The sequence below is a fragment of the Salvelinus sp. IW2-2015 genome, linkage group LG28 (genome assembly GCF_002910315.2).
Source record: "Salvelinus sp. IW2-2015 linkage group LG28, ASM291031v2, whole genome shotgun sequence".
NCBI lineage: Eukaryota > Metazoa > Chordata > Actinopteri > Salmoniformes > Salmonidae > Salvelinus > Salvelinus sp. IW2-2015.
Genome location: NC_036868.1, coordinates 16,670,004 through 16,687,305, shown reverse-complemented (window position 1 = coordinate 16,687,305; position 17,302 = coordinate 16,670,004). Strand labels below are relative to the sequence as shown.

General features: G+C 42.8%; 1 protein-coding gene across 3 annotated transcripts in view; it reads left to right on the top strand.

Moving 5' to 3' along the window:
* cd2ap (CD2-associated protein) overlaps positions 1 to 17,302 on the top strand; it is a 75,202-nt gene that overhangs the window by 17,926 nt on the left and 39,974 nt on the right. Inside the window, exons 2-5 of one of the 3 annotated variants that reach the window (XM_023974239.2) lie at positions 2,021 to 2,178; positions 12,279 to 12,459; positions 14,718 to 14,818; positions 15,254 to 15,374. In XM_023974239.2, coding sequence (XP_023830007.1) covers positions 2,021 to 2,178; positions 12,279 to 12,459; positions 14,718 to 14,818; positions 15,254 to 15,374 — 561 coding nt within the window. Of the gene's footprint in view, positions 1 to 2,017; positions 2,179 to 12,278; positions 12,460 to 14,717; positions 14,819 to 15,253; positions 15,375 to 17,302 lie in introns of all 3 variants that reach the window. The other 2 variants (XM_023974238.2, XM_023974240.2) reach the window with 2 other exon arrangements.

Sequence of the window (17,302 nt, the reverse complement as noted above, 5' to 3'; positions counted from 1 at the left end):
ATCTAGAACGAATTGGTTAGAGATGATCCAATCGCTGAGTACCACCCCTACGATTTCTAGAACGGATTGGTTAGAGATGATCCAATCGCTGAGTAACACCCTTCCATTTTGACGTCACCACAAACTACTTCAACAATGGCAGTCTCAGACTGAACTATGTAGCAAACAGAGCAACGGAAGAATTCAGTTTGAGTCGTCAGGCAAAAGAGGCTGAGGGATCTTTCTGGCAGTCGTTCCCACAGACTGGTCTCAGTCCAGCCTGGCGTATTTCAAGTCGTAATGGTTGAAGGTTTGGATCCGGGTAGGGAAATCTTGGATCTGCGATTAGGGTTAATTTCTCCCTGGCGCAGGCCCATGCTGCTGGGCCAACACTGAGGATCATAGAGGAGCAGAGCCACAGAGCAAGCCTCTGCAGCAGTAAGCTTGGTTGGTGTGTGTGTGCTGCTGCCCAGTGTGTGTGGTTTAGTGCTAAACTACGCCTCAGCTGGCACCAAGGCTCAGCAAAGACGTTGCCAGCTACACTGCTGTGTGTGCGCGTGCATATTCGCACAGCCTATCGCGACTGTGTGCACCATTGACTCATTGATGTGCGTGTGTGCTGGAATGGTGTTTCTTTGTTCTTCTGGTTCTGCTTGTCTGTGTTGTCTAATGGTCCCATGTGTGTTGGCTAGGTTAGCACAACACCGCTCCTCCTGACTGACTAACATGGCACGTTGGATGCTCATTGGGCTACAAACTGTTGCGTAGTCCTATATTTATAGAAGCGGCCTGCCCTGACTAACCAGCTGTTCCTCCTCCTCCACATCATCATGGCCTCCGACACTGAGAGGGCAGGACACATCAGACAGAACAGCAGTGGCTGACTGGGCTAACACACTAGCTATCATTCTAATGCTAACAACAGTGGGCCAGATGACAGAATAGGGTCACAGGAGAGGATTTCACTGAGTTAACAGCTCTTGTTTATGATGGAGAACAGATAGTTTGGTCCCGTTGATCCAGATATGGTGTCCTCTGAGAGGAAGCAATAGTAGGCTGTTATGAGATTCTCATCGGTCTCTTATACAATTCCATTTGTACGTTTTTCATCTGTAGCACTACTTCTTTATATTTTCTCAACTTTTAGTCAGAGTTTAAACATATCTTTCAATTGGCTCTTCTCCGATAGTTTTAGACTAAGTCTAACAATCTCTCTATCTGACTGTAACCTTATTTCCTTTGTTTCCACAAGGAGACTGGCTAGTACACTGTACTGTACTGTATCGCTGTGGCTTGCTTATCTCCCACATCGCTATGTAAATAACCATGGTCAACAGAGATTGCGTCTGTGTGTGAGCGAACAACCAATCAGATTGGTTTCAGGCGTGTGAATGACTGAGTCGCTAGATATAGCCTATTCCCAGGGCACTGTAGACAAAATGACATGGCTAGGATCTACAAGTCTGTCATCTAGCAGATGACTGTCTTCTCTTTCCCAAGGCTTGTTTTGGTGTGCTGTGGTCGGCTAACGATGATAACTGGATGGAGAAGTGTCAGACAGTCTAAAAGCCGGTTACTCGTTTTGAGAGCGTGGTCAATGTATTGACTGAGCCTCACTGAGTCACATGGTGGTCTTGTCTAGACTGGATTGGTTTCGCAGAAAGTAGCAGATACCTAAAGAGTTCATATCATAGTAGGCTATGTGGTTTGATGCATCCCTGTTTTCCCCAAAATGTGCTTTGCTTTGTTGACCCTCCTAAATGCAAAAACATTCTTAATCTGCAACATGTTCAAGCATGCAGGGATGATCGGCGTCAATATTGAGTGAAGAGCTAGGATGATCAATTGCAATCATGAGTTGTGTGCAGTGATGTAGGCTAGCTGTTGCAAGGCTTAAATCTTAAAAAACAGACTTCTATTGACATCAGGACTGTATGGCCTCTACATGTCAAAACAATGTGTCTCGCAATCTCTATTGTTCTAACGGTAAGTCTTTCCATCGCTCTCTCTCCCTCTCCCCCTCCCTCCATCTCTCCAGTAGAGGTTGTGGTGGAGTATGAGTACGAAGCCCTCCATGAAGATGAGCTGACCCTGAGGCTGGGAGAAGTGATCAGGAACGTCCGCAGGATCGAGGAGGAGGGATGGATGGAGGGAGACCTCAACGGGAAGAGAGGACTCTTCCCTGACAACTTCGTCAAGGTGAGTAGAGCCTCTCCCTATTTAGACAATATTATGAGAATTCCGGTTGACAGGTACAGTAACGAAAAGGCCCATATAGGAATCAAGCAGACAACTCTGGCGTTGCAACATGAACCATGTTCCCGGTTTTAACAAACAATCATGTCTGCTGGTTGCAGACTTGGGACTCGTAAACCCTGGTGCACCAGGAAATCTCGCATTTCAGTTGAAGACATGCACACAATTCTCTTTCTAATGTACTGTAACGACCCTGGGTTTATAAGCGCGGAAATCGACTCTGCCGCACGAGCATGCTTTTGCGGGCGGCACAGTCGATAGCGCGCCGGACTTCGGGCTAGAAGGTCGAGGGTTCGAGACCTGCTCCCTGCCTGTTTCATTACATTGGTGTCAGAAGTGGGATCGGACCTCGCATCCACGACAGTGCGTGTGCTTGGCCGGTGAGCGCGTTCCTGTAAGACGTAGAGTCGCAAGCTAGCGCGAGGACGCGCTCTTTGAAAGGAGGGAGTAGTGTAACGACCCTGGGTTTATAAGCGCGGAAATCGACTCTGCCGCACGAGCATGCTTTTGCGGCACAGTCGATAGCGCGCCGGACTTCGGGCTAGAAGGTCGAGGGTTCGAGACCTGCTCCCTGCCTGTTTCATTACAGTACTGTGAAATGGAGTTGTCATGGTACTCATTGCAACTTTTACATCAAGCTAGTTTTTACCATCGAGGACCACTTTGGAAACAAGTGTTTTAATGAATACCTTTCACCCTTTGCTCTCGTGGGATTTGGCCGATATGGATAGGGCTAAATTGAAATGTTTCTTACAGAATAAATATGTAAAGCCTATGCATAACCATGGTAGCAATTGAAAAGGGAACAGGCGATTATGGGAACATTATTAGACCAAAGGTGAGGGCACAACAGTTCACTTGACACCACTGAATTCAAACGTTACTGTTGATTTTATGTACATTTTACATTTACTGTACTTTTTTGCCGCATTTGTTGATAACGAAATCTGAAAATAGTCTCTACATTCAGTACCATGATGAGAGTATTCCTGAACAAGGTGGGGTAGGTGCAACATAAGACAAAACAATGACAAGGGTTTGAGTGAGAGGACTAATTAGTGTCTTCAACTGGCTACACACCTCTCCAAAGTGTGCACAGTTCCTAAGTAATTTCAATGCACTTTTATGACTGAAAGAAGAGTCTCCGACCAAAAGGTGTTTTTTGTTTTTTTGCTCCTAGCTGTGCCGTTGAGGAATTCGAGCAAGCACTCTTGTAGTTGTTTTGTTTGGAACACAACCCTGCATCCCGGGCATCACACAATTACCGTTTACACAATCCCAAAAATTTCAATTTTGTAAAACGCTGTCTGGGTCAGGTGGGCATCATTTGAAAGCCTGTTCTATTGCCAACATGACTAGCTAAGTTACAAAATACAATATTACAGTGTTAGGCTTTAACAATGCAATTCAGGGAAACAGATCATATTTTGGTGCGCATAGAAAGGAGTGAGTGCATTCAGGTCTGTGACAAACAGGCTCATTCTGTTCAGAACCACCCCATTCTGTTCAGAACCAACCCATTCTGTTCAGAACCACCCCGTTCTGTTCAGAACCACCCCGTTCTGTTCAGAACCACCCCATTCTGTTCAGAACCACCCCATTCTGTTCAGAACCACCCCATTCTGTTCAGAACCACCCCATTCTGTTCAGAACCACCCCGTTCTGTTCAGAACCACCCCATTCTGTTCAGAACCACCCCGTTCTGTTCAGAACCACCCCATTCTGTTCAGAACCACCCCATTCTGTTCAGAACCACCCCATGTCATCTTGTAACTGTACATCAAACATAGTGATTATAAACATTGACACTGTATATGACGTGAGTTTTATGATATGGAAATTTGAAGTGCACATTTGGTGTTTTGGCTTGCTTGTATGACATCAAAGCAGTATTTATAATCCTCAATGCCTCATCTTTCAAAATAGATTGAGTCCTCTTAATTTTCAGCATTTGTCTCACTCAGACAACAAAACATTTGCAAAAATTGCCCAATTACTGTGAGGGTTGGGGGCAACTTCTTGTTGCACGCGGTGCTCAAGTTCAGAATGGCTGTCAGTCAAAACCCATACAGCGCTGTGAAGCGTAGAGCCAGAGCTCTGACGTCATTTATAGCATGTTACTGTACAGCCACTGTGTTCCAACTTGGGTGTTTATCAGTGCCTTAATCTGCCATTTTCAACCCATATACGGGTATGAGTGTAAATGGCTACGTATGTGCTCTGTGCGATCCTCTGGGAATACATTGTACATCTTTTATATATATTTTTTTTAATAATCAATTCTATTAAAGTTTTACTGAACTTTGCTCCCGGACGCTGTTAGAAAATGTTTCGTCACAGAAGCACTTATAAAGGAATTAGTCTTTTCTCAACGCCAATATGACAGGGTTCTTTGAGGTGTTTCTGAAGTGCATTATAATCAACAACTCTGCTCTGTGGAGGTGTTACTGTTTTAGGTGTTGGCAGTGCTGTCACACGTTTTCACCTTGTTTGCAATTTTGTCACCTCAGAGTCTTACTGAAATCAAGTTTGTTTGGCCCTCCAAGGAGAAAAGGGATGAAACTCCTTTCCTCAATATGTGGTTGTTCTCAGTTTATTGGAAATAGTGGCCAATTATGCAATAAAAGTTAGGTGTTTTCTGTATCTGCTACATTTGCTGTTTGTTCAGCTTCAACACAGTGAGCTATGCAAGTCAGCAGTAAACTCTATAAGGTGTTATTGTTCTAAGAATGGCCGTCAGTTTCCCTTGGGACAGAGCTTCGAGTCGGCCATAGGAGGATGTCTCTCTTTCTCTCTCCCCTTTCAGCAGTCTGGCTTCTCCCAAGGTCTCTCAACTCCTTGCCCCCGGCCGTCTCTCTTGGCTTGCTTTCCTTTAAAAAAAATGTCATGGATTGAATGAATGCATTGAAATAGTTTCATAATTTATAATTCAGGAGTTGCTTGAGTCAGGACACTGGTTGAGTCGGGAAGCTGGTCTCCAGTTGGCACAGGAATATAGACTCGCTGACCTGTGTGAGAGAATCAACACACAAACACACAGTGTTGCTGTCTGTCTCCTCTGCTGTGGAAATGCCCAGTCAGCATGTGTAAACCAGGAAGCGGATGGAGTGGGGTCAGTCTCAGGCTAGCCCTCTCACCCATACTGGTTTATCCCTTCACTGACAGGGGCAGAGCCAGGGAGTGTGAGGAGTGGACAGCGCCAGCGGCCTAGCCCTGTAATACTTCACATACCCCAATCATATGTGAGTGGGACTTTGCTGACGTTGGCTGCTTCCCCCTCTAGACACACAGTTAAACTCTTGATATGGATAGACTTTGTAGGGCCCTCCCTGTCAAATCTGCAATGCGGAGAACGTGAATGGAATCAGAGTCCAGACATTAAAACGGAATTCGACAATTATTTTAAAAATGTATCGCACTCAGTAGGGAATCAACTAAATGTATTGAACATGTTTTAATTTGCCCAAGTTTATCATAAGACATGAACAGAATGCATCAGTGATTCGTGTTTCCTGCAACTTTCTGAAGAGGCAACAACAATTCCCCAGTCTGTGTCTGTATGTGTGGTGCGCATACAGACAAGGGCAAACTATCGGGCAAATAATAATAAAACAGAGTCTATAGGGCCGTAACTTTTTGCCTCTTGATCTCAGGATCTATTCAGGAAATGAATCTAATAGTCAGGGTGCGATACTGCGAACACAACAGTCACATTTGCGACCATTTGACCTCGCAGTGCGACACACAAGTTTTAATTGGTCGCAACACTGCCAGTGATTCATTTTTTTTCTTCCCCTGGTCACGTTAGTTTCACATTTAGTTATGATCGTGAATTTGCATATTCAAAAAGTAAGGTGCAATTGACCAAAAATAAACCAACTTTCTCAAGAGGCAACAACGGCACGGGAATGCCCGTCTGCGATAAAGGGCGGCAGGTAGCCTAGCAGTTAAGAGGATTGGACCAGTAACCGAAAGGTTGCTGGTTCGAATCCCTGAGCCGACTAGGTGAAAAATCGGTCGACGTGCCCTTATTGCTCCTGTAAGTCGCTCTGGATAAGCACTTCTGATAAATGTCTAAAATGTAAACGTGATCAGGGCTAGACATACAGGGCTGTCTGCTGGCCCGGGAGGTTTTGGAAACACTCCAAGCCAGTTGATCATCCCCAAGTAGTCCGCTTGGGCCAGTGAAAAGAATATTGGGATAATGCTGTTTTTTTTATTTTTATTTTTTTATTTTTAATCCGATCGAATCCCGAAGCTGTTCGTAAAGTTTTTTGTTTTTTTTCATGCACACGTACAGTGTAGCCTATAGAAACTCTGTCGGGCAGAAAGACTGTGCAGCTCTCAAACAGCTGGTTGTTGCTCAGATTATTATTTGAGCCAGTAGATTTTTTTTGCACTGGCCCAGTGTGCCACTGGCAAATTTACCTGAATGTCGAGCCCTGTGTGTGCAGTGCACGTAGTGCTTATATGTAGCCCTTAGCGACGCTAATGATGGCCTACCTGTCTTTAGGTAGATTTTAAGGCAATTAATTAAAAGGTAATGCAGGCACATTGAGACACGGACCAGGTCATTATAAATTGTGACCCGATTCAGGAAACTAGGTGTATGTCGCAAATCACAACTTCACAGGAGAGCCGTTTGAATGTAAAACATTTTTTTTATCAAAATGCGTTTTTTTGGCAGAAATGCCTTCTCGAACATGTGAACTTTCATGTGCCTTAAATACCGAACTTGTATGCCATCTGTAAATACGAATACAATTGTTAAATTACGAGCCTTGTTGGTTAAGCCACAGAAAAAGTGAGCAACCTTCCCACTAGCCATGATTGGCTGAGTTAATGAGTGGGATGGACATACCTATAGAGGAGTTCGGATTGGTCTGCTATATCCAAGGCTTCTGTCTATTTGAGCTCGTCAGTCTGTGTTGGTAATCCTGTCGAACACGGCTTTTTTTAAACATGTATTGTGGAGCTGCATAAGTGTTGCTCTCCACTTTCTGGAGGATCAAGTTTTGAAATCAGTGGAATTAGTGTATGATAACTAAAGAGATGGAGAAAACACCTGTCTCCGGATAACATCTTCAAACTAAGGGCAACAGTGGTATGGCATTCCTGACAGGGAGACGCGTCCATCATGCTTGATGATGTGTACAGTTAAGAAAGTCTAGTGTTAGCTAGCTACATTTTCAGATATTACACGTTTCTAATTTTGACAAAGTGGTTTCATTTCAAGCTAAAGTGTACTGTTAGCTAGCTAGCTAACGTTAGCTGGCTGGCTCCCTAACTGACATTATTTGTTTTCCAGAGCCGTTTGCTTTTCTAGTTATAGCCTAATGCCAGCTAACATTGGACCTGGTTGGTTAGCTCCCAGCACTGTGGCATTGTTGGCACGTTGTTCATTGTTGCTTACCTAGCTAGCTATATGTCTTATGCTAAAGTGTACTGTTAGATAGCTAGCTAACGTTAGCTGGATGTCTCCCTAGTGGATGTTATTATTTGTTTCCCAAAGTGGTTTGCTTTTTTAGTTAGAGCCTAATGTTAGGCATTGATGGCACTTTGTTCATTTTTGTGTAACTAGCTAACGTTAGCTGGCTGGCTCGTTAGCTAATGTGACGTGTGTGCAACACCTGTTGAATATGGCCGGAGTCAGTAAATATCTGCAAAAAAGTGTAATGAAATTGTTGCCAGCAGGGCTGGTTAGACTGTTTTCATGTTATCCAGAGGTAAACAAATCATCGGCCAGAGCGTCAAGTGTGCGCTCCGAGAGCGAAGCGAGATGGGTGAGGCTAAAGCTTAAGATGGCGTGAACAATGTAGAATGGTTGTAGACAAAGAAGAGCTCTTCACTAGATACCAAAACATTCAAAGGTTTTCTCAAAAGTGAATTTACAAGTTCATCAACTTTCAAAGCAGAATTACTTTCCCATTGTTCCTTAAATGAAATACCATGTTGTAGCTCTTTTTTTACCATTTTGATTCTCGACTTTTATCCAATGTCTTTTATCAAAAGACACCATTTCACATTTTGCTACATAAGACCGAATCCAGGTGGTGAGTCACAATTATATATATTAAAAAAAAATATATATATATATATATATATATATATATATATATATAAACAAACAAATGTGTGCTGGTGCCACCAACTGAACCAAAAAGTTAGTAGCATCAGTGCCACCAGTGGAAAAAGTTAGTGTCGAACCCTAATATTAGTTGTTTTTTTACAATCTAGCAAGTGGAACTGTTGTAGTCTATAATAGGATCGTTTTCTGTAGAATCAGCATGTGAAGGCTCTGCAAAGCAGGTTCGAAAGCAGGTTGCCATTAGCTCTTACTTGTTTAGCGAGGCGGACTCCACTGGAGACAGAGAGATTTCAGAGTGCTTTTTCGAGCATTCCTGAGAGATTCCGGCAGAGTGAGTGGAGCGGGCTGTGGCTGGCTGGCTGCTGTCCTAGCCTTTTTCTATGGTCTGAGCTGGAGAAGGGGCAGGTCTCAACATGAGCAGACACAGGCCCACAGGCCCATAGAGTAGTAAAGTAAACGTTTACATATTCACTCAGAGCGAACTGTATTCTATCAGTTATTAGTGGTTAATTTTGAGGAAGCGTTCAAGCACACAAGGTGAGAAACCTGTGTCAGAGGAGAACTTTGAGTACAGTTGCTCAATAGTGTGTGTTTATGAGGAGTCTGTAAGAGCCTGTTAAAGCACTCTGAGGAGGAATGTCCCTGTGTAGTTGCTGCAGCACAGCTCAGTGAATAATGGAATTTCTGAGGAGGGTGTGGACATAGGTCTACAAAATGGTTGATTCCACTTCCACAGTTAAAGGGACAGCCTTGTCCTACATGAGCTTAAATGTTAGCGCTAGATAAAGTGAGTGACTACACATGACATGATAGAGGTTTGGCCTGTGAAAGTTACCATGGAAGTTCAATATGAAGGCATCATATCTGTATGCTATCAGTTCATGATTTGTAGGTTTTGTGTTCCCTTTTACCATTCAAATTAGGGATACACGATATATCGGTGAACATATCGGAACCTGACGATATTAGCGAAAAATGCCAACGTCGGTATCGGCTGTCTAATTTAATGCCGACGTTAAAAACTGATGTCAAAGGTAACATGCATACCTATAAAATGTAGGCATATGACGTAATAACGCCACTTAAAATGTTGCGCTACACATACAACACAGCATTCCTAACCTAGCTCACACAATGTTTGCTGTGTAGATCGAGCAGTCATTTGAAAGAGTAAGAAAATGCCAGCAAGACAACTCTTAAGGCGAAATCCATTAAAGCCAAGATAATGGATTTCATTGTCCTTGACAATCAACTGTTCTGTCGTGGGTGATGTTGGCTTTCGCCGACTGGTCGAGCACCGGTGCACACTACCAAGTGCGCTATTTTTCAAATATTGCCCTTCCGGAGTTACACAGTAATTGCGTCACTGCTACTAGCTTCACAACATACATACTATGGAACGCCGTTTGGGTCTTTGCGTGTCAAAAAAGATACAGTAGCACTGTCAAAGCTGTACAAAAAGTCTGCAAACACCAGCCACGAACGATGTGTTTACAGTACCGCGTTGGTAATAAAGCATAATTTGTTCGACCGCAACTTCTGGGGTAACTAGCTTTAGCTTGGTAACGTAAACTCACTCACTTTTGTACATCGCCTTGGTCCGTACAATTGACCTTTATTTTAGCGCCATAAAAACGTAATACTTCCAGATCAACTGTAATGTCAATACCATTGTAAAGCACTATTTCTCCCCTTTCCAACACAATCAATTACATGACCCCCACGCTGCCCGTTTCTGCATGATTCAAGAAGACAATGAGCCCCATCGGTTCTTTTAAAAAATGGCGGGTGGGGAAGCGAAACTAATGCGTGATAGTGGAAGGGGAGATGTTGTATGGGAAAATTGCTTTTTTTCACTCGATCTATCTAACTTATCACCTTATCGCCTCTAAAATGTAAATAAAACACTATAAAGAGTTTATATAATGTGTCATTACAAACCTATTTGAAGGTTTGTGTCGAATTTGAATCGGGTTTTTAGTGCGGTGCTAAAGTGATCTTAGAAGTAAACAGCAGATTTGAATGATGATCGCATGCAATGATGATGCAAAAAACGACTAGGTATCCCCCCTTACCCCTGTCACTGTCCATTTCTTGTTTTTAAAGGATGAGAGAAGTGCGACACCTGGTGGAGATAGACTGTAAGACAGAAATAGTTGCTTTATGCGTGCTGTACGTTATGGCATGACACGTCACGTTTCAACTTTTCTCCAATACTATAGAGCCATTACCATGTCGATCAACGCTTGAATAGAAACGTAGTTCACACCCCCGATCCTGAGTTCAAGAGGCATTTTGAAGTCAACACAGTCGCTACAGTCCCATTAGTTTTCTTTGTAGCCTCGTTTGAATGTTGCGGTTGCTCACATTTGTACGGAATGGGGTGAGTTTACGTTACCTAGCTATTACCAGTACAACCAGCCTGAAAACAATGCCCAGTAGAAATTGCAGTCATTTCATTATTCTAAGCAATTATTTAGGAATCTTTGTGATTAAGTATTAGCTAGGTTGCCACTTGTTGTTCGCCTATTGAAATTGAACTTCAGTTCATGAAAATAGCTAGCTAGCTACTTAACCCTGTTGCCCAAAGCTAAAGTAATAAGCAGCCAGCTAGCCTCATCTGGCTAGTGAGGCTCTACCGTACCAGGTTATATGTTGTGAGACTAGCTACAATAAGGATTAGGCACAATAGTGGAATTTGCGGTTTTGTCTTCAAAATAAAAGTATGTCATTGACAGTGATGCAAATTAATTCAAATAGTAGAATTATTCCATACTTTTATTTTGAATGCTAACCACAAAGTCCACTATTGTGGGTAATCCTTATTGTGGCTAACTTCACATAGATAAGTCAAATAAGTTAATACATTTGGGTTATTTTAGATGACACCTAGCTATATAGTTAGCTAGCTAACTATAGCTACTGAAACAGATTATGTTGTGTTATTTGACACGTCAAACGGCGTTCCATAGAAATCCTGGTTGAGAATGGAACATATGAACAACGAAACAGCACAGCAAGTAAGTGAAAGAAATAGGTTTTGATTATGTTTTACTAGTAATGGGGACATGCGTAAACGTCAACAAAATAACCTTTATTTAACTAGCCAAGTCAGTTAAGAACAAATTCTTATTTACAATGACGGCCCGGGTGACGCTGGGCCAATTGTGCACCGCACTATGGGACTCCCAATTACGGCCGGATGTGATACAGCCTGGATTCGAACCAAGGACTGTATTGACGCCTCTTGCACGGAGATGCAGTGCCTTAGACCGCTGCGTCCGTGTGTGTGTGTTAACTATTTAACTGTACTAGAATGCTTAAAAGGCCGCAAAAATTTTAAATATCGGTTATCAGTATCGTTTTTTTTTGCAAAGAAAATATCGGATATCGGTATTGGCCAAAAATGTCATATCGGTGTATCACTAATTCAAATAGTGCCCTGCAGTTTCTATTCCCATATGAAACTATGGACGTATTGAACATCTCAAGAGAATATCTTGAGAATACACACCGAGTCAAATAGAATCTCCTGAACTGAACTCAATACAGTAGGCCTACCTCTCGTGCCCACCTCTTGTGCCCACAGCCTCACAATCTCATTGAGCCAGCTAAGTTAAGTCTACGCTGAAACTGCAGCCTCGCGAACCTTATCTAAATGCAGCCCCAGGAGGAGTTGGCTAGCTAGCTCACAGCACACAGCAAATCAGCAGACATCATCATGATTGGGGAATTTCATTATGTGATTGATACTACATTCACATTTTAGTCAATTAAACTACAATACGTGCATTTTACTAAATTAGTTTAAGAAAAACACAGATCACAATCATTGCTTTCTTCAAAACAGCCACTATCAGCAAGATCAGTGTAGGCTACATGTAAGTGATCCTCTTTATAATTAGCCTAAATTAATCATTGTCCTCTCTGCTGTGTGTGGTGTCTCTGGTGGCAGGAGATGAAGAAGGAGCTGAATGTGACAAAAGAGGAGGCCAAGGAGGAGGCGCAGCCCCAGCGGAGAGAGAAGAGTGCAGGGAACGTGGCCAACCTGGTCCAGCGGATGAGCACCTACGGCATCCCAGCTGGGGGCTTCCAGCCACACTCACAGCCCCGCGGTCTCAAGAAGAGTAAGTCAGGTGTGTGTGTGTTAACAGTTGGCTGTGCTTTTATTGTTTAGGAACACATGTAGATGTCTCTACTCAAGCACTACCTGAAAAACTTGGAGGAATGCCTAGGGTCTTCCCCCATTCATTTCTGTGGACTTCAAGGGATATTTCTGGATTTTGTCAAAGAATCACTATCTTCTTCCCCAGAGTCAGATTAACTCGCGGAAGCTGATAACTAGCGTTGCCGCAATTGCTAAATAGCGTTGCCGCAATTGCTAAATAGCGTTGCCGCAATTGCTAAATAGCGTTGCCGCAATTGCTAAATAGCGTTAGCGCATTAATTGGAATTCTATGGGAACAGCTAGCAGGCAGACATAAAAATGGTATCTAAGAGTTCATCTGACTCTGGGGAAGTAGATAAAGGGCTTCATTGCCAAAATCCCAAAGTATCCCTTTAATCTACCATAGGCTAAAGCCTACTGCACACAGATGGAACCCACACATTAAAATATGTAATGCCAATACTGAATGACTCTTGAGTTGTGGCTCTAACTATATTTCCCAGTAATGATGGCATTAAGACAAGTGGATATATTCATTTCAATAGTTTATTATGTTCATATTTAGACATGCATGTACTGTTTTGTCTCTGAATTGGTTCCTAAGCTTATTCCTGGACTAAAAAGCACTTTCAATGAAGATGCTCTCATTGGGCCCATGAAGCAGGACTTTAAGGTATCTTAGTTATTAATTTTCCTTTACTACACACAACAAGCAAGAGAAGGTGTCAAGAAGACTAGAGAATGCTTTTTTTTTTTTTAGATTGTAAACCAACAGAGGTTATGTTCCTCTCTTGAGTATCGCTACTTGAATATAACGCTCAGAATAAACTGCTTTCATTTCATGTTTTCCATCTCACTGTGGGAGGAAATAAATCCGTTTTCTCTTCTCTGAAGTGTGTCATAGATTCTAGGTGGATACTGGATATAGCCTATATATCACCTGCTACTGTATTTGCTAGTCATGGAGGCTTTTCTTCCACCTTGAGTCTTTGTATAGCCTACACAACCATTCTCTTGTGACATTTGTCAATATAACTTGATTTAATTAAAGTGTCAAAAGCACTGTTACGTAAATGTCAAGTAGTCCCTATTGAAATGCAGCATTAAAGTGGAGATGACGAACTTCTGATAATCGTCTGTCTCTGCAGAGGCATGTGTGTGATGGTATTAACAGCAGCACTTGGTCCGACAATGATGCGCACTGACTGTAGTGGAGCTCTTGCCACCTGTTGTTAAAAGTTTTCAGAGATCAGTATATTGGAATGAACAAAAACATTCCGGAGCCTGAAATTAGTACTCGACCACTAGTCAAATGCTGGTAAAATGTCTGAGGGGAGGGTGAATGGTGGAGGACCAAAAAGTTAGTTTCAGGCCCTATACACATGGTGGAGTGTTAGTGCAGTTCTAGTGAGCAGCCATTAGGTCCCCTCTGTGAGGTGACTTCTTGCAGTCTAGTTTACTCTGGCTAAGTCCCAATTATCTCTCCTTCCTCCCAAAATGTGCACTTGTTCACTTCCATTCACTGATTTGAAAGGAACTGATTTGTGGGAAGTGGTGAATGAGAGTACACTTCAGGAGAAAGGAGATATTATTGGGACACATCCCCTCTGTGCAGCTTTGAACTGCCACAGGAACACCTTGCTGAAAGTGGTGTAGTGCTTCTTGCAGGAGGGGAGTATTGTCATCCACTTCTTAGATTCAGACACCCTCTAGGGCTGGGAATTGCCAGGGACCTCGCGATACGATATCACGATACTTAAGTGCCAATTCTATATGTATTGCAATTCAATACTGTGATTTTATTGCAATTCCATGGTCCAAACCTATTGCTCACCATATGTCTGCTGCAGAGGGACAAGAGAGCCATGAGAAAATAACACGTTTTGATCAGTCATGGAAATTAAAGTGCTGAAAACTAATTTGCTCCCTATTTAAAAAGATGGAGAACAAGCTATGAAGGAAAGTTTTTGTGCAGGTACAGCCAACTAGCTCAAAAATAATATTGCGATTATTGTCAAAACGTTACGATAGCATCAAAAATAATATCCCGATATGTAACTGTATAGATGTTTTCCCCCATCACTACTGCCCTCCTCAGGACACCAGGGTACACATACACACGTGTGTCCAGGAAGTTGAAGCCTTGAGGTGGCCCATTGAGCAGCGAGCAGACTGATGTAACTGGTGTTCCCAGTCTTCTCAGGCTCCTGTCTTTTGTGGTTGCAGAACCTAAGAAGCGGCAGTGCAGGGCGCTGTTTGAGTACGTGCCCCAGAACGAGGATGAGCTGGAGCTGAAGATGGGGGATATCATCGACATCAATGAGGAGGTGAGGCTAGTGCTTCGTTACACTGCCCTGCATTGAGCTATTTCCGCTGCTCGTCATGACTTTCCTGCGTTGGGTTTCCTTACCTGAGCTTAATTTAATGTCTCCTTGTTAGACTCATTGTTCTGTTGAGAGTTGATTTGTAGTCTTTCCTTTTCTTTTTAGAGGATAAGTTTTGCATGGGAGAATAAAAGAGAATTGCCATGATCTCTGTAACTAACTTTCTGGTCATTTTAATTCTGTTTACATATTACCATTACATTGGATGCAAATTGTGACAGCTAATAGTATCTTAGGCTGGTGTGATTTATGATAAGGTCTATTCTATTATCATAAGGTTATATTATCATTTACAGATAAGGTGATTATGAGGCATTTATTCTAAGGTGATTAGATGTTTACATCAGGTATTCATTGGCTCCTGGTTGGTTGTTCCAGGTAGAGGAAGGCTGGTGGAGTGGAACCATGAACGGCAAATCAGGACTGTTTCCCTCCAACTTTGTCAAAGAGATGGAGACGAACGCAGACGGACAGACAAATGACTTAACAGATGAAGCAGGTAATTTTGGAGCTGGCAGAGCTTCAGTAATGAAGGCGTGACTCATGTTTAAGCAGAGCGTGTCATAACAAGTTAGTGCTGCTAAAGAATGTAGCTTCTTGGCGGAATCTCCAGGCTTTTATGTTTTAATTATTGTGTCTACATGAGAGACGTTGATAGCCTACCTGTTGAGATGAGTGCATTCGGAAAGTATTCCGACCCCTTGACTTTTAACCAAATTTTGTTACGTTACAGCCTTATTTAAAAAATTGATTAAATCGATTCCCCCCCTCATCAATCTACACACAATACCCCATATTGACAAAGCAAACACCGGTTTTTAGACATTTTTGCAAATTTAAAAAATAATACTGAAATATCACATTTCCATAAGTATTCAGTACCTTTACTCAGTTGTTGAAGCACCTTTGGCAGCGATTACAGCCTCCAGTCTTCTTGGGTGTGGCACACCTGTTTTTGGGGCGTTTCTCCCATTCTTCTCTGCAGATCCTTTCAAGCTCTGTCAGGCTGCACAGCTATTTTCAGGTCTCTCCAGAGGTGTTCGAGTCCGGGCTCCCGCAGGACCACTCAAGGACATTCAGAGACTTGTCCCGAAGCCACTCCTGCGTTGTCTTGGCTGTGTGCTTAGGTTTTGTTGTCCTGTTAGACTGGGGCAAAGGTTCACATTCCGAGATCTTGAGCGCTCTGGAGCAGGTTTTCATCAAGGGTCTCTCTGTACTTTGCTCTGTTCTTCTTTCAATCGATCTGTCTCTCAGTTCCTGCCACTGGAAAAACAACCCCACAGCTTGATGCTGCCACCGTAGGGATGGTGCCAGGTTTCCTCCAGATGTGACGCTTGTCATTCTCAATCTTTGTTTCATCAGACCAGAGAATCTTGTTTTTCATGGTCTTAGAGTCCTTTAGGTGTCTTTTGGCCAACTCAAAGCGGGCTGACATTTGCCGTTTACTGAGGAGTGGGTTCTGTCTAGCCACTCTACCATTTTAAAAGCCTGATTGGTGGAGTGCTGCAGAGATGGTTGTCCTTTTGGAAGATTCTCCCATCTCCAAAGAGGAACTCTGGAGCTTTGTCAGTGACTATCGGGATCTTGGTCACATCCCTGACAAAGGCCCTTCTCCCCTGATTGTTCAGTTTGGTCGGGCAGCCAGCTCTAAGAAGAGCCTTGGTGGTTCAAACTTCTTCAATTTAAGAATGATGGAGGTCACTGTGTTCTTGGGGACATTCAATGCCATAGAAACCTGTTGGTACCCTTCCCCAGATCTGTGCCTTGACACAATCCTGTCTCGGAGCTCTACGGACAATTCCTTCGACCTCATGACATGCACGGTCAACTGTGGGACCTTTATATAGACAGGTGTGTGTGCCTTTCCAAATCATGTCCAATCAATTGAATTTACCACAGGTAAATGTTTGGAAAATATTTGGTGACGTGGTAAAAGAGGATATCAGTGACAGCTATGTTATGTGGTGATTGTGAGGCGCAATACATATTCGACAGTCACAAGACAGGACTTCAAATAGGCTTATTGTATGTCAAGGGAACTGTAGCCTACAGTTTCGATAGGTTAAATGGAAACTGAAATCTGGACACTGACTATAGGTCTATAATCTCTCATAGCCCTAATATTAACTCCTACAGAATTAAGCATTTCTGGCAGTAAAATGATACACAGGTGTGGAGAAATATTATTTATTTATTTCTGCATCTTGAGAGAATGCAATGCTCAGTTAGATACCATCTGTAGAGGTGCCGCCTTCATCATAAAAGCGGATAGTATTTCGACCACATAAAATATGCGTCAAAGCCAAACTGAAATCTTATCAGAAACACGTTGTGTCCTTTTCACCGCTTTCTTTTTTCTTACAACCCGTCAAGCTGATGTCATTTTGACATTTTGCACAGAAAATCTTTCCCGAATTATTTTTATTT